General features: G+C 38.7%; 2 protein-coding genes across 6 annotated transcripts in view; one reads left to right on the forward strand and one right to left on the reverse strand.

Annotated features, from left to right (window-relative positions):
• Positions 1-4,149: 4,149 nt before the first annotated feature.
• On the reverse strand, positions 4,150-25,704 carry CAT (catalase). The gene is made up of 13 exons (XM_054828692.1): positions 25,406-25,704; positions 19,856-20,027; positions 18,723-18,833; positions 17,185-17,315; positions 16,179-16,283; positions 15,010-15,135; positions 13,482-13,673; positions 12,400-12,552; positions 11,121-11,259; positions 8,232-8,362; positions 7,481-7,588; positions 6,798-6,884; positions 4,150-6,383 (listed from the first exon to the last, which is right to left on the reverse strand). Exons 1-13 carry the CDS (start codon positions 25,469-25,471, stop codon positions 6,318-6,320), a joined length of 1,587 nt encoding a protein of 528 aa, XP_054684667.1. The 5' UTR covers positions 25,472-25,704; the 3' UTR covers positions 4,150-6,317.
• ABTB2 (ankyrin repeat and BTB domain containing 2) overlaps positions 25,614-27,701 on the forward strand; it is a 152,631-nt gene continuing 150,543 nt past the window's right edge. For 3 of the 5 annotated variants that reach the window (XM_054828685.1, XM_054828691.1, XM_054828686.1), the window contains exons 1-2: positions 25,812-25,882; positions 27,190-27,597. The gene's annotated coding sequence lies outside the window, so the exon portion shown is untranslated. Of the gene's footprint in view, positions 25,729-25,797; positions 25,883-27,189; positions 27,598-27,701 lie in introns of those variants that run through there. The other 2 variants (XM_054828690.1, XM_054828689.1) reach the window with 2 other exon arrangements.

Raw genomic sequence — 27,701 nt, forward strand, 5'->3', positions numbered from 1 at the left:
TACACTGTGACCTGAAAATAAATTTCAGTACAGGTCCTGAGGGCCTGTTTACTCTCAGCCTGCAACGCAGTGAGATTTCCAGCTGCACAGGGGTTGAAGTTTGACTTGGGGTGGAACCCCACCATGACAAAGTTCAGGCTTTTATCACACAACTAAATCACACAGGCTGTACAAGTGTCACCGTTACCAGTGAACTGCGTATCAAGCTACTTATTATTTTTACACCACTGCCTTATTTTTTAGCCTTGATTAGCTTTCCCAGACTAGGTAAATACACAACCCTTTACAACCTTTTGCAAACACAGGGATTTTTCAGGAATCTCTCTCAGTCTGAATGATCCATCCCCACAACTGAAATCATCCTGAACTAGAAGAGGACCTCAGAACTTCTCACAGGGGAAGTTTTCACAGGAAAAGTACTTTGATACTTTCTTGACTGGACAGAAGAGAAAGGGAAGGTGACAGATGCTCTGCAGGTCCCTTAAACAGCTATTTGTGAGATGATGGTACGGCACAGATTAAAAAAGGTCATTAGCTCTTAGTCTGGATTCAAGAGCTAAGTGGGAATCTAGCAATTACCAACAGACAAACCACAAATCTGGCCAAATTGCCTTTATTTCCTTCACAATCAAAACAGAGCCTTAATTTTTTCCCTAGTTCTATCCAAAAATGGCCTTATGCAACTGCTTAAGTTACACCCTCAATGTCAGCTCAGTCAAGGCTATGCTCAAGTACAGCTTTGCATGTCGTGATCGCACAATTATGAGCCCAAACATCGGTTCAGGTTAAATTCTGCAACACTGGCTAGGACGAAAGGTCAAGCTTTACCATACACTATCTTCATGTAATCTGCTATCAACAAGAGATAAGAACATGCAACATCACTGGATCGATCCACTCCTGCAGTACTGGTTTGAGGCCCCAAACCCCACAAAACTCAAAATGCAGAAAGACTCATAGAATGGTTTAGAAGAGACCTTCGAAAGTCACCTAGTCCAACCCCCCTGCAATGAGCAGGGACATCTTCAACTACATCAGGGTGCTCAGAGCCCCATCCAACCTGACCTTGAAGGTTTCCAGGGAGGGGGCATCTACCACCTCTCTGGGCAACACGTTCCAGCATTTCACCTCCCTCATCATAAAACATTTCTTTGTTCTATCTAGTCTGAGTCTACCCTCTTTTAGTTTATAACTGTTACCCCTTGTCCTATCACAACAGGCCCTGCTAAAAAGTCTGTCCCCAGCTTTCCTGTAGCCCCTTCATGTAATGGAAGGTGCTATAAGGTCTCACCCAGAGCCTTCTCTTCTCCAGGCTGAACCACCCCAACTCTCAGCCTGTCTTCGTAGGAGAGGTGCTCCAGCCCTCTGATCACCTTCATGGCCTCCTCTAGACCCGCTCCAACAGGTCCATGTCTTTCCTGTGCAGAGGTACAGAAAGGTTTGACTTGAGGCTAGGGTATGATTGCCTTGAAAAACCTGCAGAATTAAGGCAGACGAAGATGAGTTCTGACTCATACCATGTACCAGAACACCAGCCCATGCAGAGACCCCTCAGGACCTGCTCGTTTCTAACTGGGAAACAGTCACAGGGCACACATCTGTCATCTTCCCCTCTGACAGGAGGACAAAAGGGAAGGACACAAGCCAGGAACCAGCCCACAGGCAGAGTGAAGACTGAGTAATTGGAAAAAGCGAATAGTTCAAGAGCAAAATTGTTTTGCATTAAATAATTTCAAATGTTTTTCAAGGGGAAAAAAACCTGAGAATGCTACTTTCCTCTTTCCAAAGCAATGGTAGTTACTGTTTATAACCCAGTTAAAAGCTTACTAGATTAGAAGAGAAAAAAAAAAAAGTCTGTTGCATCTTTCTTCCTCCCAGCATCCAGGCAAAGGCGGCTACACAGCCCCACTGTAACGCAGTGAACACATTTTTCATGACTAAGTGTTCAGACATTATTTGAAACTCCCATCTGTGACATTAAAAGGAGCTCTTAACACAGCTAAAAATAAGTGTTTTTAAAGGCCCAACCGACCAGTGAAGTCCTAAGCTATGTGCATCTTTGAGGAAAGCTTCCTCACGGCAAACCTTTGAGACTTTAAATGGCTTAATCTAAAACTAGTATTAATCAAAAGCCAGATACTTACTTTGAACCATAGCAACGTGTAAAACAGGTAGGTCCTTTAAAGTTCACCTCTAGTGTAAACCCACTACACCATTTGCAACGCTGATCAATGGAGCCACTTTCTTCGCATCACAAACTCACACCCATAATTTTAACTCCATAAGAAAGCAAGCATTCCTTCACATTCCTTCTCACCCAATTAACATTTAATTTGCAGATAAAAAAAGTGAAACAGTTTAAAAAAGATTAACAGAGCCCCAACTAAAAAATATACTCAGGCATTCACACATGAAGCATGGGTTCTCAGGCTTTAAGATAGGCTTAAACCTTCATAGACCACAACCACCACCTCTGGTGGTCTTAGGTGAAAAGGCTCTTGTTTAATATAATTTTGTGAGAAAATGGTGGCTCACCTGTTTGTCTAATTCAGGTATCAGATCTCCAAAAGGAGCACAAACAGCCTTTTCCTCCAAGATGAGTAACAGGTGTACAACATTATTTGGCAAATCAACACAATTGATTTAATGGACACTAAAGTCATGTGTACCTACACACAGCTTAGTAGACAATTTCCATCAATGGCTTTCACCGCGCAATGAGCTAGTTGGGTTCAAGAAAGGAATTCAGGGCTTATTTTTTCCAACATACTTAAAGCAGCAACTATCTGATCCAAACCTACCTCGCCCTTTTCCCTGGAGAAGATTTAGCAATTCCATACACGCACTCATCTCCTGGCACAGCCCACTTCAACAAATGTCCACTGAGATTCTGGTATCTGTTCATGTTTTTTGGCTACTCAAGTACAAACATTTTGGAAAAGGGAAAACAACCTAGGAATAAAGGAGAAGGGCCCATGAGAAGGAGAGGTACTCTGGGAAAAGCTGTAATTTCCAAAACTTAAGTTTCAAATTCATTCCCAGTTCCACTGTTACAGATGTGCATCTAAAATAAAACAGTAATAGCAAAACATTGAGCAATTCTTCTTTACACATAACTGAAAATTGTATTGCAACAACCTGTCAAAGGAGTATTTGGTTTTACTTGAACAGAACGCAAAGTCAAAAACACAAGTGAGATTGTGTCATGTCATGTAAACAGTCTTTTTATTCTCACAGTAAGTAACCGTAAATGGATTTATCGTCTTATTTGAAGAAATAGCATTATTGTTCTTCCAGTGTTGCCTTAACCTTTCGGTACCTTTTGAAAAAGCCGAGTTTTACTGTTTAATACTTGTCATGGTCAGTTTAGCAGCGCAGAACATAGGTCAGTCTTAAGCACAGCTACACTGAAATTGTGAGTTTTCAAAACAAAGGTAGCTGCAGAAGGTACATACTACCCACCTAGCCCATTCTATGTATTCTCAACATTACTGCACAAGATGTTCCATCTCTCTTCCTCATTACCTAGTGCTTAATTTTCTATTATGACTTAACAGCATCCAAGTTTTAGCCTAACCTCTAAACTAGTATAAATTACAGTAGAATTTATTAGTGATAATTGTTTATGGGTATGGTCAGATAAAGGCTAACTGGACAAAATTAATAAAATAACTGTCCATGTTAAACATGCTACTAAAACCACCACAAGTTCGTGTCACAGTGCCCTTTCCACCACATAGTCAGTAAAACCTTTGTAAAGGTTACCCTACAATGTACAATGCGGCATAAGGCACAGATCCCCAGCCGTGAAACAAAAAGCAGGTATTTGGGAACAAAGCAACTGCAATAAGAAAAGCAGAACTGAACATTTGGGTAGTATAGATGGTAGAATAAGTCTCCATATTGTCAGCTTTTTGAAAGGCTAGATGGTGCTTGGCACCTACACATGAATTCCAAGCATCAGTCTCAAATCCAAGGCAACTGTTGGCAGTCAGTTATTTGGCCTGCACAGGCCCCAAGTTCTGAAATAGGTACCAATTACCCAGAACTTCAACAGCTTCTGCACCATCTCAAAAACAGATGAAGATATGAACTCCCTAGATTAAAAGAAATTATTTGACAAGTCACATAACAGACACATTGCCAAGAGATTTTTAAATTCCATTTTATTTCAGAAATAAAAAGAGGAAGACAATACAATTCATTTAGCAGACACCACCAAAATTAAAGATTAAGCCTTACTTATTCTTTTCCAAAGCTCATTAGGATTCTATGTACCAGCAAGAAATATTTCCACCCACTCATGCAGCTCTTTCAGCTCCCACCTGCCTGACCAGCTAAAAATCCAATTAGATACCAGAATAGAGCAGGCTATCAGTTCATGTTACTTTACTGCACCTGTATCACAGCTAATTTTTCACAATAGGTTAGTAGATAAATGAGTTGAAGAAGTAGCTTTCTACAATTTAATGGAACAACACTTAGTATCTACTCTTCTTTATCTGCCATCACTTCTTGGAATGACAATTCACACCTCAATGCCAAATCAGGCAATACTCCTATTCAAAATACAATTCAAGACAAACCCACAAATGCACCAAATATTGAAAACAAAAAACCTGCTATGATTTAAAATTTGTTTAATTCTGAAATCCTCTGTATCATCATTCATGCTTTTTTCCAATCCCAATGCTAATGAGGCAGGATCCACAGGAAAGCAAATATTTCCAACAAGGGGTAATGCTGCACAGCTAGGATCTGGACTAATTACACTTATACACCGATCTTTCTCTTTGGCAAGGGAAGAGGAAGTAGTAACAGGCAGAGTAGTTATTAAACCTTGTCAAGATGAATTGCCTGATCCTACTCAGCACACTTTTGAAACTCCTTTGGTCTGTCAGGACTAAACTTCAACATGTAACAGATACGACCGATTTTTATTGAAAACTCCTTGGTTCTGTTGTGTGCTTGCATAGCAAGGCATTCAGATGCTGACAATGTGCTTTCTTAGGTGACCACTACTCATGTTTAACCAAGGTAAGTCCAGAAATTCCATAATTATCATTTAACTATTGCTCTAAGTTCTCAAATATAAACACTTCCATTATGTGCCAATTAGTAAGACCTGATTAAAGATTATACTCCAAGACTGAAGGCAATAAAGTGTTACTAAGCTAAAGAAACTCCTTTGGATGTAAGGAATAATAATAGGGAACACTTTTCAATCCAAAGGGTTCAAAAAAATCTTTTGCACTGATTAACTAAATTGCAAATACGAGGCAACATTACAACACCCCTAAAATCAGGTTTTATACATATATCTAGCTATATATACCAACAATCACACAAACATCCTACTTTAATTGAAGTGTAACTCTGAAAACTAGCTCTGGCTTGATCAATAGCTAGCAATATCAGATTATGGCAGTAAAATAACACAAATTTCAGGAGCCACTAGGAATAATTTTGAAAGTGCTTGAGCTTGAATTTGGCAAAGATAGAAATATTCACGCATTTGGAGGTTAATTTCTCAGACACTTGGAAAATTAGTATTTTTCTATTTATATTCTTACAGATTATAAAAGAACAATTCCCGCCCCCCCCAAGAAATGTAAGACGTCATCAATTGAGTTGTAAAAATATTCTTTCCAATCTCCCTTAGGCCAGTTATATCCAACCTAGCATTATTAAGCAAAGATTATCTTAAAATATATATTGGGAATAAGATTTACTTGTATTGAGATTAAGCTTTCTAGTTCATTTCAATCTAAGGAATAAGACACAACCAACATTTTACCCTAACTACTGCATATCATTTTACTTCTGGAAGGCCAAAAGTGAAATTCAAAAGGAAGTGTTTATAAATACATACAGATAACTATTTTATTAAAAAGATGATGTTGCACAGTATTTCTAACGCGAACAAGTTTATCCATAAGGATAATCACAGTATCATTACAGAAGTTCTAGTGTGTGATTTAGCCAGGAAAGTTTTACAATAAAAAAAAATCAAATGGTATTTTGATTAAGCTTCTGTTTGCTTCTAGAAATGAAGACAATTTTTCATCATGTATTTCCTTAAAAACACCATATGTTGTTAACAAGCAGTAAAGCACTAGCATTGAAAGGCACTAGGATTGTTAGCTTGTGTTACCTAGCTTCCCATACAGATACAGGCACTTGAAATCTTACTAAACCAAGCCTGTAGAACACTTGTGTATTTGTGCGGAAGTCTGCTACATTCATTAACATCTTCAACAAGTTGTCCTGCAGTTATAAGGACGGAAAATTCCTAGAGTAAACCTCTGCAGCACGCTTTACAAGTTGGATCTTTCTTTGGCAGACACACGAGATGTGGACTGTGTATATGTCCTAATTACATCCTGAAAGTAATACAGGAGAGATATTCAGAGCAAGTTCCATTAAAAGTAGTTAGGGAAACTTCAGAAAAAAAAAAGAGTACTTAAAGCAACAGTTTTGTTACTCTATGTAGCAAGCACTGAGCTCAGGAAAGGCTTGTGGCAGTGCTTCATTACCATTACAAAGAGCGGGTAATCATTTGGTCTGAAGAATCAACCTGAACACACTGCGTATCATGCAAAGTCATTGTACATCATTGGTTAATCAACATTTAATTAAATATAATTATGAGTGATGTTTCCCATTCCGTAATTCTACATGCACTGACTTCTCCCCTTTAAACCAAATGGGAATCAAGACCAATTTCTCGCTTCTACAAGAGAAGCTAAGATAATTCCCAGCCAGTCAAAATTCAACTACAGAAGTCATTTGCGTACCTTTTTCCCACTTTCAGCATTGTATTTGTCCAGCAAAACCTGAATACGGGCACCATAGTCAGGATGAACATCAGTGAAGTTTTTCACCTAACAAGGCAGGCAGAACAGGAAAAGCCAATAAACATTTTTTCCTCCAATTTAAAATGTATTCTTTAACATATTTTCTGCTCTGTGGTCTACAAGCAGTACATATCATAAGGAAGAAAAGGAGAATGAAAACTCTTTTCAAAAAGGAGCTATGAACATCTTCAAACACTATTTCCATTATCTCACATAAAGCTCTTTCCCAATTTAAACAAAGTTCCACCAGGAAGGATCAAGTTCCAATCCCCACCTGGCCCTCACCACCTTTTCCTTGTTTAGACTGGCAGTCACCTGATTTTTGAAACAGCAAGCTAAACACATAACCACATACTTGATGGTCAACATCAATCCCATTCTTCCCATCAGGAAAAAGTTACTGCAACATGTTACACATTATTTCTGTTACATTATGTAAATATGCACATATTTAAGAGTTCTGTATTGATAATTCCTGTGTAAGAAAAATCTAGAAGTTGCCTCCTCAGAGAAGAATTTCTGATCTTCCTTTCCATAAGCATATTGCCATTTCAACGAAGTTACTAGACTACAAGAAAACCTGGAATAAAGAGCAAAGGCTAAAACCCAAACAGGCCACTTACAGCTCTCTTCTGAATGAAGAGTTGGGCATCTTTAAGATGATCAGCAATATTTTTACACAGCCTTTGGCGTTCATCCTCCTTCAGCACTTTGGTATAGAATTCTCGCACCTGATGATTAGAAACAAAAGTTTTATTTTTAAATTCCCCAAAGCAAGTTGCTCTACCTGTAGCGGCCAACAACATTTACTAGACTTTTAGGATTCATTAGTACTGAAAAAGAATAACTTTCACTTAGTGGTCAGGCAACACTTAAAATATTCAAAATACTTAAAAGGCAACAAATTTGTGGTTGGTTGTTGGGGTTTTTTTTGTTTGTTTGTTTTCCTTGCAAACCTGCTAACAACTCCATGTTTAGCTTGAAATAACTGTTGCTTATTGAATTAATGACAATAAATATTGCTGTTGGTGTCCAGTTCAGGAATTGATGATCACGACATCACATGCCTACTCTAGTTCGCCTATCTGCGGGCACTAATTGCAAGAAGACAAAGTCACAACCTCTAGATATCTGTGCTCAGAATACAGATGGCAAAGGTCTGTGAGAATTCACTAACTGTCCTGTCAGCAGGAATTTGCTTCTTCATGAAATTAAGCTGTACGGAGATCTTCCAAGCTCTCATGAGAGCTGAACTTCAGGTTAGCCCAGATGCTTCAGAGATGAGCCACGTTGGAATGATTGTCACAAATATTCTCTAGACTCATCCTATAAACTCACGTAATAAGCAATATAAAGCCTTTTCATACATCATACCTGAGTCACATTATCTTCATTTGCACTATTGAAGCGCTGCACATCTCCCGAAACAGACATGCGGCTCTCCTTTACCATGGGCTGATCTTCTGGACCAGTAAAACTATTTGGATAATAGTTTGGGGCACCACCTGAAGACAAACACCCCCCAAAAAACCCAAACCAGAACAATCAGATGCCAGCTCTAAAATTAAGTCAGAAGACAGAAAGTGTTCTTTACCTAGAAGAACCTAAATCAATTACCCAATTATGACTTTATTAAAAACAGTTGTCAGCATTTTTCTGCCAACATGCAGCTGAACATCAAGAGCTGTGTCTTCAAGCCAGTACTTAACAGCACTTATTACAAACAGAACTTCAACAGCTTTTTGGTGTAAAAATGGATTTGTTTCAGAAATAAGGAACTCTGGCCATTCTCACAACAGCATTGCTCAGGTGATTTCAATAGACAAAGTCATGGAAGTCATTCAAAGTTTTTGGGTTTTTTTTACATATTTGAAGTACTACTAGTCTTAACTACATAGGGAGTTTATTTTAAACACGTAATGAACTTACAGAAATGCATAAAAATAAACTTACTATCTGTTCTTGGACAGCAGCAGCTGTCTTTAAGTTCTCATTTTAGAAATATTTCCTTCTCCTCCCTCAGCAAGTATTAGAACTTATAGCCCAAAGGAATACAGTGGTTTTGGCACAAGGCATAGCTTAAGTATATCCCTGTTTACTCTCAGGTCTAAACCAGTCACTATTGAGTAAACGCTGACAGAGCGTAACCTGCCAAATAGAGACAGAGTTAAAGCTCTAGTCTTGGCATTTATACTCTTGCCTTTTGCAATCTCCTGGAAATCAGAAAGCAAAGCAGTTTAACACAGTGGACTGAGTATATGAAAGTCAGTCTTCAAATTTAAAGAATGCAAATATAGAGATGGCATAAGTGTCTCAAATCTGTAATTTTTGAATAGATTTTTGCCTAGAAGTAGAAACAAAAATATAGTAGAGGGACTTTTTACAAGGGCATGCAGCAATAGGACAAGGAGTAATGGCCTTCAGCTGAAGGAAGGGAGATTTAGATTAGATATTAGAAAGAAGTTCTTCTCTATGAGGGTGGTGAGGCACTGGCACAGGTTGCCCAGAGAAGCTGTGGATGTGCCATCCCTGGCAGCGTTCAAGGCCAGGTTGGATGGGGCTTTGGGCAATCTGGGCTAGTGGAGGGTGTCCCTGCCCATGGCAGGGGGAGTTGGAACTGGATGATCTTTAGGGTCCCTTCCAACTTAAACCATTCTAGGATAATTAACTTCCGTGTAAATCATTTCTCTGGCATATTTCTTCATTTAAAATATTATTTTAGAACCTTCTCAATTCAGTCCCCTTTAACAAGCACATTTCTAGAAGTCTTTAAAGGAACACAAACTAGTGATGTTACTGAATTCATTTCACTGAGGGTGTTTTCTTGCCAACCTCCTTTCTCTTAAAGGCCTATCTGTAAGCTTTTAAACACATCTTCGGCTTCACTTGGTTTTTACACTTTTAAACAAACTCCCCACCCCCTGTCCAAACATCCAAAGTCTCCTTTCCCAGATTAAGATATACAGTCACTCTAAAACAAGCATGTAAGGATGACAAGCATTCTACCTTTCATGAACCAAGCAGAAACCTCTCTTTCCCCCCCCCACCCCCAGTTTACAAAATTAAACATTAGTCTGTTTGTAGCAAGTAAAAGTTACATCCATCACATGGAAAAACATTTATAGTTAAGAGACTATTTCACACAAGGCTGAAGTTGTATAAAGAACATCCATGCGCTTCTTTTAACATCTTAAAAAACCATAGAGAATGCATTCTGTATTCTACATAAGCATGCTTATGTCTTACAGCAGAATTTTGATTCTCAATACTTATACAAGACTGACAAGAGACATACAGTGGATACACAAATAAGAGTCATAAAGGCAATGCAACATTTAGATTTAAGTATGCTTTCAACAAGATCCCTCAAACAGGAGATAACAGGATAAAAGTCAGTATCTTGTCAATTAACATCCTAAAAAGAACATAGGAAATGGAGAAATAAAAGATCACTTTTTGTAGTAAGAAAAATTAATCAGGGAGACTCTCCTCTGATCTGTGTGAAGACTAGCTATTCAACGCATTCATAAAGTTACCTGAAAAAGGGAGCAAATAATAAATTGACAGCTTAGCCTCTGCAAACTTCAACCTCATCAAAAATCAAAAGCTAGCTATTTATACTGACGCATAATCTCATGATACCAAAACTGTGGATCAAAACCACTTCTCTGAAAACAATTTTATTTGCCACGTAATTCACATGGAGAACAGAAATGCATGCAACTTTATACACGCACAAGCATGGGTTCTAAGATATGTCACTACCTATCACATAAGAGATGTTGAATTCATCTGGAATAAAGTAAATTACTTTTTGATTGCTGTGTTAAAGAGAGTATTAGGAACAGCACAAGGTCAAATTTAGGGCACTCTACAAAAGAAAAGAGCACATGGTGGATTTGTAACAACTGCCGGTGAGGCCAACTAAACTCAAAAGGGATCTGGTAATATAAGCAAAGGTACTGAGAGGTTGACAAATATTCTGAGAAAGCAAGCAACAGTTTTCACGTAAAAGGAAAATAAACAGTAGACTGGGAAGTCTGAAGCTCAGGAAGTGACACAGTGATGTGTGAGTTGGGGGAAAACATCATAACAGACACTGAACAGTTGAGGAGAAAATGTAGCATTTCTCACAGCATAAGAAGTTAGTAATACCCAATAAAATGATCTGTTTAGCAAATACCTTAAGTCTCCTGTGAACAGAAAAGAATTCTGCAGAACATGTATAAGTATCATTATAGTTAGAGATATTTTCATTACTACCTTGGTTGTCAGAAACGCACATTGGTCCATCCCTCTGGTAATTGGCCACACGAGTTCTGAAGGGGCAATTCACAGGAATTTGTAGATAGTTAGGTCCCAGACGGTGTCTATGAGTGTCAGGATATGAGAAGAGACGACCCTAGAACATTTATCACAAACATTAACCTACTTGCTGAAAGTGGTATATCCCAATTCAAAACACTATACGTTAAATAATGAAAAGGGAGAAGACTGTTTCCTTTACATGTATGTTCTTGACATACTTCAAATTACGTCCAGAGACACACTCAGCCACAAACTAACTTTGCTGGAATGCCAGTGAAGAAAGACAGGTTGAGTTGCATTTATGCAGCTTGGGTATTTCCCACCCATTTCAGAATGCTGAATCTATTCTGAAGCAGGAAAATGGTTACACACGTAGATATGAAAGTGACTTAACTGTGCTAAATATTACTACAGAATAATATACTGTGTTCCTACTTATTTTCAACCTTGGATTTAAAAATTGATTACATCTGAAATGTGGTAGCCCCTTATTTACTGAACGTGAAGCAGTTCTAGTGACATCTGGATGCCAAGACAACAGTCTGATTCTGACCATGAAGTTTGTGGGAGCAAAGAAAGGCAAAACAGAACTGCATGATGGTTTGAGAGTTTATCCAGTTAAAACTGTCAGAATACCTTCCTGTTTCCACAGATATAATTTGAAACAATCTAGTTTTAATCTGAAAAAACAACATGCAAACATCCATGACTCTGTGGACAGTATGGTTTACTGCAGCCAGTCTTATCAGGTATTTTGACCTGTAAGAAATCTGACACTACTCCTAAAGAACAGTCTTGTGGTTTGTATCTGGGATTAGTTATATCCCTATTTTAGAGCATTTAAAGCTGACCTCTCAGAATTATAAACTCTTATGAGTCTAAGATATACTGTAAAAGCATGAGTAAACATGCATTGCTGCTATGGCTTTATCCCATACTTCTTGCCAGACTGACAGATTGCATTTCCCCCATCAACCTTGATAGTTGTTGCAGATGCCCTCTAAATTCTAGATTTTCTATTCCTTTAGCTCTTTCCCATTCTCTTTATGTTTAAATTTTGGATGAGCACATCAAACAGTGATCATTAAAAACAACAACAAAAAAACCAGTTGCTTTCTATCTCCGTCAGGTTATTTTACTGCTGCTATGCAAACAGTTATAGGAATGTTTTCATAAACAGTAAAGCAAACATTAACACTCTTCAGATAAAAGTCTTATGCGTGTTGTAGTTTACCTGCAGCATTTTATCAGGGCTAGGTTCAATACCAGGCGGCATGTTGCTAGGATCATATGCCATCTGTTCTACCTCTGCAAAGTAATTGACAGGATTCCTGTTCAAGACAAGCTTTCCCACAGGGATGAGAGGGTAGTCACCATGTGGCCAAATCTACAAGACATAATACACATACATTAAAATCAACATTAATATAGTATTATGCAGTTTAATTACTAGGTAGCATTTGCCTGGTTTAAGTCTCGATTGAGAAAATACATTACTGAAGAAATTTATTTTTTTCCAACAAGCATTTTGAGAAGTGTCTTAGTTTAAGAAGTCTTTTGCAATCAATCCAGGGTACTAATGCAACTTATTTCATCATCCCAGCATAATCTCAGCACTTGACTCTTTAAATGAAATACCCAGAGGCGCTTGAAAAACCACCGAGGAATGCAATATTGTAGGTGGAACTAGTAGCACAATTGTTTTCAGCTACTTCAAAACGCAAACAGCTTAACTAGCCTTTTCTTTGTCATCTTAGCCTGTACTTTCAAGTTCAAGAGTCTTTAGCCATTTTGGGAGAGCAATATTAGAGAGAAAACCTAAACAAGTTCATGTTAGTATCTTTCAACATGTCATTTGTTGGAACAGCAATTGGAAGTCTGAAAAAATTAGACCTACAATCAGAAGCTATATTATCAACAACACTTAAAACCAGTGAGCTCAGGGTGTGACTATATGATGTGAGATCACACTTCTGAAATGCAGTGCAGCTGTAATTTACAGGCCTGGAATCAAAGCCCTATCCATGTTTCACTAAGGAAGGGTAATATCAGATATAACATCAATATGATTTCATCCCCAGAATTTTTGAATCATCATTGCCACAAAATAAACAGCACACTTAAATAAAGGAAAAAAAAAAAAGGACAGACTAACTTTATTGATAGGGACTAGACTGAAATTTAAGAAAACAGCACTACTCCATGGAAGCTACTACACTTAACAGAAAAACTCAGTTCTGGCATTTCCTATATTTTCATCTCATCACCTTTCTTAAACTAGCTGAAATTGAACATTCACAACACTATGAGAGATACCTTAGTTAAATCAAAAGGATTAAATGGAAACTTCTCTGCTTCTTCAAATGTCATAACTTGAATGTAGAAAGACCATGATGGATAGTCCCCCTTGGCAATGGCATTGTAGAGATCACGTATTCCATAATCAGGATCAGTAGAAGCCAATCTTCCTGCTTCTTCAACAGAAAGATTTTTGATGCCCTGGTCAGTCTAAAAGCAATAAAAGCAGTAGCACCAGTTACAACATGCAGAAAGTATTACAGAAATCATTAATAAGAATGTACTTTAACAAGACTTAAAATTCAAGAATGCAATTGTCCATCTTCCAGTCTCTAGTAATTTGAGGTCAGAGTAACAGTTGCCTGCCAGACAAAAATTAGTTCTCTGATACAAGTGAAATAAATATGTAATGCTATACCGCAGAACTCAAGACATTCAACTTGAAGGTATGAACCCTGCAGCACATCAAGTAAAGAGGTTTCCCCTCTCCCCTTACAGGATGGAGTGCTCCTTTCCTGTCCCATCATCCCACCCCCTCCTACAGATCACATGCCAACATAAAGTGATAAAACAGTTGCAGCCCTCAAGGCTGAAAGGTCTGGATTCTACATGAATTTCAATTTACCACTCCCCACCTCTATTTCTGTGAGATCTTTAGCAGTAACTAATATCTCACTTTAATAAGCTTGTGACAACTTGAAGGCAAAAAAACCGCTACACAAGCACTCTTAGTTTAACAGAAAGGTGTCCAAAGTCTTGCTTCAAAGGTAGATGTCCAGCCTCCACTAAAGTCTAACAAGGTAAGAAGCTGTATTACCTTTAAACTTCAAATGGAAGTATTTTTCAAGCAAGTTATGCTAGAGACTGCTTTCTCAGAAAACCGTGGAAGTTATGTGAGCTTCAGTAACAGGGCTCTTTGAAAGAGAGTTCTTATATTTTGGCAGTTGAGGCCATCTTAGAAATCTTAGATCAATGCAGCTCATATCCAGAAAACAAGTGGGAACAAAAACCAGATCCAGACTGAGAGAACTTTTACCTGAAAAAGCACCTGCTGAATCCAAACTACTGTGTAGCCGTGAACATACCACGCACTGAATAAAACACATTTCCAAAAGGCTAGAGGATTCTTGCATCTGCACTGAACAATAGCAAGGGAGTCCGATAGGAAGTTCTGGCACAGCTTCATGCCCAAAACACCTAGTGGTATGAGGCTGAAATGCAATAAGCTGACCTAGGTGCTCAGAGCTCACCACACCAGGAGACTGAGTTCTCCAATAACAAGAGAAAGCTCCCCAAAGAAGAGTTCTTTATACTCCAGTAAATACCTACTGTATCATAGCAAAAACAATGATGCCTGTCATATTTGTTAAAGGCATGAAACTGCTATTAACTCCCCCCCCCATCTTTTTGATTGAGTCTATGCATTCACACGTCTTTTCTGAATTAAGCTGGAAGTCACAGAACATTTTTAGACAATCTATTTAAACTGTTTTTTATCCAATACGATGTATACTTCCAATAGATAACTGGAAAAAAAAATCAATACCTTCACATGGAATTTGCAATAGACTGCTCTTCCACTAGCATTAACCAGTTTAAAAGTATGCGATCCATATCCATTCATATGGCGATAGCCATCAGGAATACCACGATCACTGAACAAGAAAGACACCTAAAGAGAAGGATCAAACAATATTAATGGACTCACCAGATCAAGCATGAAGTGACTATTTGAGACAAAGTTCAGTTATTGCATTAATCTGCATCACTGGAAGCTACCTTCATGTTATGAATTCCTTGAGGAATTTCTAATTTAAGAGTGTTAATGAAATAAGGATGCTTTGGTTTTGTACAAAGAACAATCGTGAATTAAACCTATGTGAAATTTTACGCCCGCTCACATGAAACATTCAGTGAAATACAAGACATTAACCTAGTGATGTTCTGATTTCCCCTGTAAGCACAGAGCAGGTAAGCATGTGTGATTCAAGTCACACATACAGATAAGAATTTTTTCCAGGTTAAAGATAAAAATCTGAAAATTGAAGTCCTTAACTACAAAGTCTTCAAGCAGTAAATATACCACAATGTGCAAACACATTCAAAACACTGCCTTTAGGTTTATGATCACAAACAATGCTTGTGGCACTTCTTTTTCCAATTAGTAATTACTGGAAGGCTTCTGTATGAACCCATTTTCTTTTTTAAAAAGAAAAAACCCTGTATTTTTATATTAGGTTTTTTTACATAACATTCTTAGATACAAATACATTTCAGAATAATTAGAATGCACTGTGAATTCTAGTCACTTTTGGTGTTGATCTAATGTGCTACACAATATACAGCTTCAAATAAACTTATACGTGATAGCATTACTTTCACAATGCTTTACTGTTCTCTAACAGTTTGTTGCTCACCAGTATCTCCACTGCTTTAGTGTCAGAAAGCTTAACAACTTGCCCTTCATCTCTGTATAAAAATGTGATTATGAAAACAGAAGAAACCCACCCATTCCATAGTCATTAAAATAAAAAAGACTAGATACACATACTAATAGCCTTAGAAGTTATTGTAGGCCTTTCACCTTTAGTGTTCCTAGCAGATTACATAGGCTTCTAGATAAAACATGGAAAAAAAAATAGTTAAAAACATATAATCATGTAATAACACGATTACTTCTTAATCATACAAAATAAAATCAAAGGAGAACCTTACCTGATGCAAAGACTCAGGGCGAAGACTCCAAAAGTCCCACATCATGTCTGGATCCTTCAAATGAGTCTGAGGGTTCCTCTTTTGGCTATGGATGAAGGATGGAAACTAATTTGCCCAAAAGTGGAAGCAAGAGAAAGGAAGAGAAAAAAATTTGTAACACCTCCAAATTATACAGGGTATACTAAGCAACTCCTGGTACAACACAAGATAATAAGTTTTTTTCAATACACTTAACTGAAAGGAACAGCATACTGGAAGATGTGACAAAGTTGTAAGACCACTTAAAAAAATCTTCTATTGTCATACCCCTTCTGCAACCAAATTCATTCACAGACCAGTAAAATTAGGGTAGAGTAAAACATTTACTATTAGGATAAACAGGTTGTTCGAAGCTAAAGAATGCTTTCATTTGGTGACCAATAAAGTGAGAGGTAAATCTTTTTAAATTTGTATAACTGAACATCTGACCCATAAATGAATACAGACATACAAAGGAGGACTTCTGCCCCGATACAGTAAGTCCCTCTGCTTACAAAGTGCTGTTAAACTTATACTAAAAGACAAAAAAAATCAGACTTAATAGAAAGAATTTGCAAGAAGCTTTTAAAGTGAAAAGTCTTTTTTCTCCTTCCCTCAAAAAGCCTCAGAATGAAAAAGCTGTACTCAGAGTAAAGCAGCTAATTTGAACACCAGTGACATGTTTTTAACTTCAGATCTGATAATGTACTTACTTGCTGGCTACTCTGTTGTGGGATACACACTAGCAAACACAACTGAAAGAGTGCTATTTGTGGTATGAAACCATATAAGTAATCAAGCACTAGTTCTTAATTTTTAATTTTTTTTAAATAACACCTTTTCAAGTAAAAAGGTGTTTGGACCATATAACAGAGAAAGTTTAAGCGTGTCAAAACAACAGCTTTTGCTTCTCAGTGAAGCAAGAACAAGACACGAATGAACTTTTGGACTCTTTCACAAGCTACCCTCACCTTTTATGCTTACTCACCAACATTGCATCCCGAATAAAGAAGATAGGAGTATTATTTCCCACAAGATCCCAATTACCCTCTTCTGTATAGAATTTCATTGCAAAGCCTCGAGGGTCACGAACTGTATCAGCTGACCCAGATTCTCCAGCTTGAAAAAAACACATGAACATATAGAAGTGTTATGATAGGAAATGCATACAAATTGTAAGCATAACTTTGAACTTGAGAATATACCACAAAATCCTAAAAAGAGCAGGGTTTATTAATTTAACTCTTTTCTATACCAAGAAATTTTCGGCATATTCTCAACAATACTTCAGGCACTGGAAGTTTCCAAAGCGCAAACAGACGTCCACCCAAGCATTTGGGCCACAGTTAAAAGAAAGAAAAAACAAGTACATCCACTTGAGCCAATTAAGAGTGGAATTTGCATTATCAGAGACAACATCAGATTATAAGGCTGAATCAGCCAAAACATTAGTTTCTGTGCATCAAATCCCAGTATGAAAGCTCTCATTTGGAAGGTAGCAATCTAAATAGCGTGCCTTGTAAAAAGGGAACTTATTTTAGAAGAGTTGCAACGCTTTTATTTCCCTTTCCGCTTTATCTAAACCAGTCCTTTCAATGAGTAACTATACCAGAGCAAAAGCGTTCTAGAAGTATTCAGGAACAGCTAATGCTAAACATGATGAAGTAACAGGGACGCTCATTCTCTCATTAAGGAAAAAAGCATACTACAGGACGGCTAGGAAGAAACATGTTCAAACAGAGCAGGGAAAGGAAAGGTAACACTGCAACAACCCACTTCAGCATACAGTCCACAGATCAAAGTCAGCTGTGTGTCCTTCCCCCCATATAACATTCCATGACTCCTTCAGTTTTGGTGACACAGGGAAAAGCCAGTGGGCCAAAACCAGCAGCTCCCTGAGCCTTCTTGGACTACTTTCTCTCCAATACTACTTCCAGAGCTGAATTCTCATTAGTATTTTTTTTCAATACAGATAGAAAAGTGATCTTTCAAAACTTATGTGTTACTACTCTATCAGACCAGATATTGATCACAATGAATGTTTTAACTAATGTAATTTAAGATATTGCTAGTTCATGCATTCAGCTCTAAGAAATAAGAGTTTGTTTATTTATGGAAGATTGCTTAGTCTTCTTTGCCTAGTACTTACTTTACAGCATTCATCCCCAAAGCGATCCTGTAGCATAAGGGATTACAGGTATTTAACTTTCAAGTGTTAAACCACAGCATACAAGTATTAATTACCATCCATCCAGAAACAAAGCAAACTTTGTCAGAAAAAAAAAGAGCTCAGACTGTCCTTTCTCTCACACTCTTAGGCAAAAGGGTCCACAGAGAGCTCTGGCAGGAAGATGCAGAAGCTGCTTAAGGTCTTACAACTTCAATGACATTCACAGAAAAGGAACTGCTTGGCAGAAAGCATTTCAAACTACCTTAAGTACATGAAGTGCTCCACAATGCAAACATTGCTATCAGTGTAACCATGGTATACATGTAAGAAGATACACAATAACTTTAGAGCCTTACCAACAGTGGAGAATCGTATAGCAATTGGAGTTCTTTTTCCAATGTGTTCAAACACTTTTGCCTTACAATACTTGGTAATATCATGTGTGACTTCAAAATAGCCAAAGGCTCCTGAAAAAAGTTATTGCAAAATATCAGATCTAGATACCTTCCTTCCACTCACAGCATATTTATTATTCCATTACGGTCCAACGTACAACTTTAAGTCAAAAGGAAACATGGAAATATACCAATTTAAACAGAGTTTCTCTCTATGCACTAAAACATTCAATTTATTTTCACAAGATGAGATTTACTTAACACAAACTGCTATTTGCATAGTGCTCACTTTCCCCTCCTTAACCAATTCTAACAGTTCCCAGCAGCAACACAGACCTCATTTGTACTGTGCAAAATAACAAACAGTACCTTTTCGGATGCTCTTCTCCCAAGATTTGTATATTTATCTCAGAGCAAGACAAGTATTTCTTTAATCCTGATATGTGTTGCAGAATTTTTGTTGCTTCATCCAGCCTACTGGTGGACCAAAGTTCTTCCCACCCCCACACAGGGATTTTTCCCATGTACATTCACATTATAATAAAATTCAGTCCCGTATTTTCTTCTTTAGGGCAACACATAACAAAAATCAGAGCTGCCAGTTCTACCCAAGTAAGATAAATAACAATTTTTAAAATGAGGTGTGTTTTTTTTTAGTTTTTAATTTAAATATTAGACCATCATCTTGCTTTGGCAGACAGATACATCAGATGATAAAGACAAGAATCTCCATCAAGTAACATGCAAACAGATATTAAAATAGAGATGGGTAAGTCTTCCCCTTCCAGAGGAATGGATGGAGGAACAGATAGAAGAAGCGATTACAACAAATACAATAAAAATCTAAGGGCTATAACTACATTTTCTCTCTCTTTTTTTAAAAAAAGACAAAGACACAACAAGCCCAGTTTTTCAGTGCTTCTAGTTTTGGCATTCAGTTCTTTTAAACCAGGCCTTACCACTACTGTTGAGACAGAATTATTTACTAGATACTATAATACATAGCTTGTTCCAGACAAATTATATTAACTCAAAAGCCTTTTAAAGCCTAATTCTACACAGAAAAAAAAAAAAGTATGTGTTTTTAAACATACCTGCTCCTTTTGCATGCACAACTCTCTCAGGAATCCTCTCTCTGTCAAAATGAGCCATCTCATCAGTGAAAACAACATCTTGAACAAGAAGAGGTCCACGTGGCCCTACTGTCAGAATATTAAGCTTATCCCCTATTGGGTTCCCCGCACCGGTAGTCAAGACATCTGGTTTCTGAAAGTGAGAGACAGTCAATATCACAACTCTGGAAATTAAAAACCCTCTATATTTAAGCCACACAATGTGCATGCCTGTTCAACCAGGACATATGAACAAGTATATAGCAAAATGGCATAAGATTCTGGAACTAGCTACAGAAAATATAGATGTCTAACTACATCAGCTCAGTACTATGTTTGGGGCTGTTTAAGAAGGGGAGTTCAAGTCATCTATAATTCAAGACTGTTTTCCATGGTTCAGAAATATTACTTAAGGCTATGTATCTCACTGCAAGAAAAATATGAAATATCAACCTTAAAACATAAGTTAAGGTTCAGTTTGCCCCCACCTCCACAGGAGAAGATGTTAAGAGAGAGAGAGAGCTAGAAGAGGCAAAGCAGCTGGAGAGTAGTAAGGGAGAAAGGAGAGGAAGAAGGTGGCAATGTCAGTACAGGGATGGTGGTGTAAGGCAAGAGCTACAGTCACACAGCATAAAGATTAAAATGGGGTACCCATGATTACCATTGGTCTGGAAGAGCTATGAAAAAAATACCATGAGCACAAGCACCTGCGGAATCATTCTAGACTCTTGAAACATGGAAGGACTAAAATTAACAAAAGCCTTAAGAAGCCCTACTGTCAGTAAGTGCCCTGTCAAAAGGACACCAAACCAGAACTTTTTTTACTAGCGTCACTATTGTCTTTCAAGAAACTGCCCAAGATAGCCCATACTCATCCTTTTCCCGTCCCTTCCATACCAAGTTCAATTTAACCATTCTTGTAGGCTACTTAGAGCTGCAGAATCTTGTACAGTAGGAGTGACTTTGTACCTGAAGAAAGCAGCCACTCAATAAACACCTGCTGGAACTCTGTAGCACTAAAATTGAGTGTACTCCCACTTTAAAAAAAAAAAGAAAAAATCCCAGTAGAAAAGACTTTGTCTGCATCACATATGGGATCATATGCTCCTCTAAGGCAACAGTCCTACTTTACTGGGTACTATAGAAAATACAGCAAGAAAGTTACATCAGCTCCAGAGACTCGATGGTTGCAGGTGGGAGTTTTTCCTGGAGCACATTTATTGTTAGGAGCCAGGGCAATATTTGTAAGAGACTTCAAAGAACAGAATAGAAGTTAGTACAATAAAAAAACCCACAACAAACAAAAAAGTTTACAACAGGGTGAGCTCAAATATCTGAGTCCCAGATTATGACCAGTTAACACTAAATCCACAGTTACACACATCCACTCGGGCTCTCTATCCATACCATACCTCTTCTGCCAGTAGCATCCACACACCTGAACCATGGGAAACGCATCAGAATACTCTCAACTCATCCCTTCCTGACTAGCTCTCCTTTTCAAGTTCTATAAATGAAAAGGCATGGTGAAGAGAAGGAAAAAGTAACTCTAGATGAGGCCTTCATTATTATATCAGTGACTTTACGGGGTTCCAACTTTCATACTGACAATCTAAGTTCTGCTTTTGCTTTAAGTGTTTTAATTACTGCAAACAAGCAAAATTCCCATCTGTACCTCATGGAAGAATATACTGAACTAGACTAGCCTCCAGGGTTTAGTGGGGTTTGGTTTTTTTTTCTTTTTTTTTTTTTTTTTGTTTGTTTGGTTTTTGTGCAAGAGGCAACTCAAAGGCAGGGAAAAGAACAATTATTCACATCTACACCCAGAGTTCTGGATGAGGCAGAGTTACGTAGACCTTTAACTCAGGTACATGAATAACCACATAAAAGACATTTGACAGGATAACTGCATTTCCAATGTGTTCTTACTAATATGTAACACACTAGCTGGTTTGAATTCCCAAAATACCTAGGTTCTTTATTCTTCATTCACCACTTCATTAGCATAAAGCTATAAAGCTATAAGCATAAATTCAACTCCTTCAGGATGCCTGAAATGCTAACCTACACTAAAACTGGTACAAACATTTAAAAAATACGATATATATCCAGTTACAAACAGGAACATGATGTTCATAAACTTACAGGAAAGTTACCACTTTAGCTTTATTTAAAGTATTTTAAGTTAAAGGAACATCTGCTTAAATCAAAACATTATCTATAGTTTGTCAAGGGAAATATGCAAGAGTAGAAACTGTTCTCAGTATTCTTTCCACTGCTAATATATCACATGCTTCCTACCTCATTTTGCTCAGTTTTAAGTGAGCCAAAGAAAATTATTTCACTGCTCACTTTGAGAAATCACCTAATCAGACCACATGGGAAGGTCTCCCATCCCAAGTCAGTCTAGAGTTCAACTTCTTAAAATTATATCCTAACCTACACACCCCATATAATCCAGCACCCTTAAATATCTATGTTGTATTACGTTTTAGCTATCATCTTAAATCAGAAATTGCTTTAATTGCCATTGCCACTTTTTGAATTAGAATTTAATTTCATTTATTAAAGTAGGTAGGACACCACCGTATTCAAGGAACTTTAGGAAAAAGCTCTTTCATCCATTCCATGATTCAGTCTAGTAAGTGTAAAATATTCTACTTAAAGATATTCACCTAGTACAAATTAATGCAATTATATTGTCAGCTCATTACCCTGACATATTTGCTGTACTGAGGTATGAAAGCTACAAGCTACCCATCCTGAAACCCATTCTAAACCTCTGCTTTGAGGAACCCTTTCTTAGAACACGCTACAGTCTGTAGATGACGAGAATACAAAATGCTCACACATCACATTTTTAATTTAACTTTCTGGTCAAGATTTTTTTTTTTTTTTCCAGAATTTGCTTAGGGAGAACTACTTTATATTTTTAATCCAGCTTACAGCACTGTCAATATTTCTCTTTTATCTTCATTAGTTTTCACTGATTAAAAGTTTGAAGTTTCTGACAGCTAAACCCCAATACATTAGTTTTCCTCATCATAAATTAATTTATTTTTGTATTGATAACTGTCATACTCCTTTAAGACAGGCAAGCTTGCTGTAATGTGATAAAAAGAACAGATCCATTCACGTTCTAATACACACAGAGACTTCCACTTCATCCTTACTCTAAGGCAGCCTGTAACACTGCTACACAAAAATCCTGTGTACAGCTTCAGCACCGTTTATGAATTTTGACTACTATAATTCTAAGAAAAGCAAACTTGGGGACTGGATTCTGGTAACTCTTCTTTAAAATGAGACATAGCTCTTAAGACACCTCCAGTCCATACAGTGACATTTTGAATTCACTAATATTTATGTCATCTTGAAGCAGCGACCAAGTTTCACTCAGTCCATTGAGAAACACAAAAGTTAGGTTGTATTAGAGCCCTGTTTATCCTGGAGTTCTTCATAAATTTTGAGAAGCCCAGTAGGTTTAACCACGCAGTGCTAGGATCACACCACAAAGCCCTTGCAGGGGCTTGGTAAAAGACAGAAGGAAAAAAAAAAAAAGTATATCCTTAGTCTTAAGGAGACTTTGAGTCCATTTGATTCACCTATGCCTTTATAATACCTTCTGCGTGATTACCTCAAGGATAGGAAAAAACCTTGCATATTAGTTGTAAACTATGCATGCAACAAAGAATAAAGGTTTGTAGAGGTAATACAGCCTGTCTCAAATCAACAGGCTATACCGTTGTCTGAAAACCACTTCTGCTATAACGTTAACATTTAAGACTACTTGAAGTAGTAACTAAACTCTACCAAAAAATTTAACAGCTTTGTGACTGTACAGTCTCTTTTGTGTAGGCAGACTTTCTGAAAGGTTATTTCTTGCGTTCACACTATAACTACAACTTTTTTTTTTTTTTAATGGTAGGATATATTCACTTTAGTTTCAGGATAATGTTATGTAGGGCACACAAAATAAGTTCCATCAGCGTGAAAGGAGAGATAAACCCCCCGTCCCACAGTGGTTTTAAGAATGCTCATACTACTTTTGGACTTGAGTTTGTTTGATGCCTATATTTTCATAGGGTTGGGAGCTGCACACTGTCAAAACCTTAAAAGATGAGAACTGTCGAATCTGCATGTGCATTTCGTTACAGCACTAACTTGCCATGACAGAAAGAAGGGAAACAAAGCCAGGAGAATTTTAGTCACAGCTGTTGTAAACACTGTACATCAAAGTACATACTTCCAGGCATTACTGATACTTTGCACCTTATACAAGTCACTTTAAAATTCTAATAAGTCCTCCCTACCTTCTATCTTAAGGTCTCATGACTCCTTATGCAACAGAGACTTTGGGTTGCCTCCCAATCTTCAAATTAACCTCGGCCTGTATTCAAATACTGCTTTATTGCAGAAAAGCTGACATCCATATGAAAAGTATTACTCAGGTACAAAAAAAAAGTATTATGAAACATGCTAGAATATGATGAAGTGACAATTCATCACGAGAAGGTAGTTTTCATAGGGTACCTTTTAGAATAGAGGGGGAAAAAAGATAAAATCAAGATGATTGTAACTACAAACAGTGGGAACCGAGGCATCTACTTGTGTCTTCTAAGACTGCTGATCAGTATAACCAGCAGAAAAAGTATTTCATGCCAAATACACATTTCTGTCAGAAAATACATAGTAGAAGCTGTCACAGCAATCTGATGAAGAAGAAGGGGAATCAACTCTTGCAGCATTTATACATTTACCCAAGTTTTTTGGGGTATATTCTACATCTTCAGAAGGCTGAGTGCCATGCTGTTGATTACATGTTCTTATGATTTCAGTCAACCACTTGCCCCAATCCACTTCAACCTGGTAAACAAGTCTCTACATATTTCTGAATGTGCCTTATATTTTATGCTACTCCCTAGTTATGTTTTCACTGGGTTCTACCAATGCAACAGCAGAATTGAAAGTCTAAATATTTTATCTGAGACCCAAAAAACCCCCAATACCTCCGCCCAAGCACCTGCTTGCTTGGGCACAAACAAGCCCCATTCCTGCCTAAAAAGAGAGGCTGTGGCCGGGGCAGAGCAGCCGTGCTGACCGCCCTTGGCACTGCCGGCCAGCTGGCAGCCGCCGGCCCCTTCGGACTCCGGTTTTCCCGGGCACGGCACCGAGCCGAGAGCTCCGCGTTACGGGGCGAGGGCGCCTCGGCCCCCCGGGATAACCCGGGCGCGGAGGGCCGCGGCCCCCGCCCCCCAGCCCTGCGCCGTCCGAACTGGTTTCCGTCAGGTCAGGCGCCAGGCCGACGGAACGCCTGGGGTCTGCGCCCTCCAGCACCGGGGCTCACCGGCTCCCCTCGGCCCCCGTAAGGGAGGCAATCCCGCCCGCGGGCCCATCGTCCCTCCGCCGTCCCCCGTTACCGTTACCGCCCAGAGAGCCGGGCCCGGCGGCGAGCTGATTACCGAGGGGCGCAGCTCCCTCAGGCCTCACCGTGCGCGCTCAACGCCCGCCCCGCGGAGCCCTGACCGGTACCTGCGAGCCCCGCTGGCTCTTCCATTGCTTCAGCTGGTCCGAGGCGTCGTCCCGGTTGTCAGCCATTTTGCAAGCTGAGGCGACCCCCAAGGCAAGAAGAGCGGTACGAAGAGAAGCAAGCGCAGAGCAGCCCGGCAGGACTATGCTCGCTACCACCGAGGAGACAACACCGGAGAGGTCACCCCACGGGGAAACACCGCCGCACCCCGCAGCACCAGCAGGTAGCGGGAGCTACTGCACCTAAGGCTTCTACGCCAGCGCTGCGCCCACCCCCCCGCTACCTCCTCGGCCAATAGCCCTGCGCCCAGCGGGCACCGCGAGCTGTGAGTGGGTGAGAGGAGTGTCAATCAGGCGTGGTGAGGGGGGGGCGCTGCCGGCGGCCGTCCGCTGTCGCAGCGTGAGGGGAATGGCGACAGCCAAGCGCGGGGCTGCAGAGTTCCCTTATTACTCGAGTTTGAGTAATTAGCTAGTATGGAGGTGTGTAAGTAACTTAAATTTTGGTGTGCGTTTTCAGTTTTTGAGGTGTTGGAACTTTCTAAAACTGCTGACTGGCGAGAAGCTGTTCGGTGGCGTAGGAAATAACAGGATGAGGGCACCGTGAAAACTGCAATTACTTAGAGAGTTTCAGAGGCAGGGTTTATTTCAGCTGGAAAATTGTTTTAAATTGCAAAACCAAAGCAATGTTAAATGTTTGTTCTTGTATCTGTACCTCAAATGAGGCACAGGTGATACGTTAACATTGGTCATAATTCATCTGTGCCTGTTAATAAACAGTATTTCTTTGGAGGCCTGATTTTGTAACCTTAGAAAAAAAAAACCACTTCTGAATTAATAAGGAAGCTCCCTGGATTATACTTATAAATGATGAGGTAAATACAGTTCTCCTGTTAGGCAACTGTAGTTCTGCTCCTTAAAGTGCCATTTTTGTGGGCTGATTTCTGCACTACAGCCCACAGGTCCGTCCCTTGTACTGTAACATTGATAACGCTGGGGAGGTCCCTGGGCTTTGTGCTTAAAGGATGTGCTACAGGTGATACAAGCGGTTAACAGGCCGTTATTTTTTTCCTATTTCTGAGGCAAAACCTTTCAGCAATGTGAATAATCTACCTTAAACTATTAGGTTATGTGACATTGGGCTCTTGAAAGATAGATGTGGACTTGCACTTCATGGTGCATAGTTCTATATGGGGTTCCTGGACCCAGGGAGGTGGATAAGACTACCTATACACGCTAGAAAACTAATATATATGTATCTATATATCTATATATATCTTCGTGGGTAATCACAGCAGATAGGAGACCTGTCTGAACAAACAGAAATTACCCAAATGTGGTTGCAGGAGTACTGGTTTATAAAAGCAACTGAGCCAGCAAGTTTTGTGTGTGGTGGTTAGTTCCGCCCCCCCCCCCCCCCCCATCATTTTTTATAAGAATCCCGGTATGGTTCTTTACAGAGTACATATTACAACAAAGAAGCAGAGCAACTCTGTTTACCCATAGCCTGTGACAAAGAAATGAAACAGGGAAAATGCTTATCTGCAAGATTATGGCTACCTTTTTTCTTCTCTTAACAGATACAAAGAATAGTCAAGCTCATTATTTTAATCAGACTATTACTTTATCTAGTATGTGTTATTATGTATTAGAGGGCTAAGACTCCCAAATTCATGTCTGTACTGCACAGGGAATATCACTAATGGTATTCCTTTTCCTCAGTGGTAAGAACAGCAAACTCCCTTTTTTCTGCTTCAGCCTTATTTGGGACATTTCTTTCATGTCTCCAGGTCTCTTAACTGTTTCTTTCTCAACATGATAACCAACATCATGAAGAAGAGCAAAAAAGATCAATCACCTATGTTTCTAATATTTTTATACTAAACATACATCATCAGATTACAGCTACTACTGCTTCTTCTGCGCAACCACTGATCACTTCCATGTGCCAACTTCCACTGCACTCAGAAGATCCTTGATAAAGCTAAAAAGGAGTAAACCCACAAAGATCTAAGCAGTCTTTGTACAGAGCAAGAAACCCTCTGTAGCATCAGCCAAATAAAAAACTATCCAAGCTTCACAACAAGGTCTTAACCCACAGAAAATTTTGTTTTTAAGCTGCTAGCTCCCATTCTGCAAACTTAAGTTTGTAGGCCTCACCTTCAGCCATTTCTGAGAGCATTTAATGATCTTTTCAGGTACTCATTTAGACTTACGTGGTATTCTTTCATGCAGCTTTTATTTTTTAAAATGACCTTTATAAAAAAAATGGTCTTTTTGTAAGAAAAGACTGACTAGTCCT

The sequence above is a fragment of the Grus americana genome, chromosome 5 (genome assembly GCF_028858705.1).
Source record: "Grus americana isolate bGruAme1 chromosome 5, bGruAme1.mat, whole genome shotgun sequence".
Classification (NCBI taxonomy): domain Eukaryota; kingdom Metazoa; phylum Chordata; class Aves; order Gruiformes; family Gruidae; genus Grus; species Grus americana.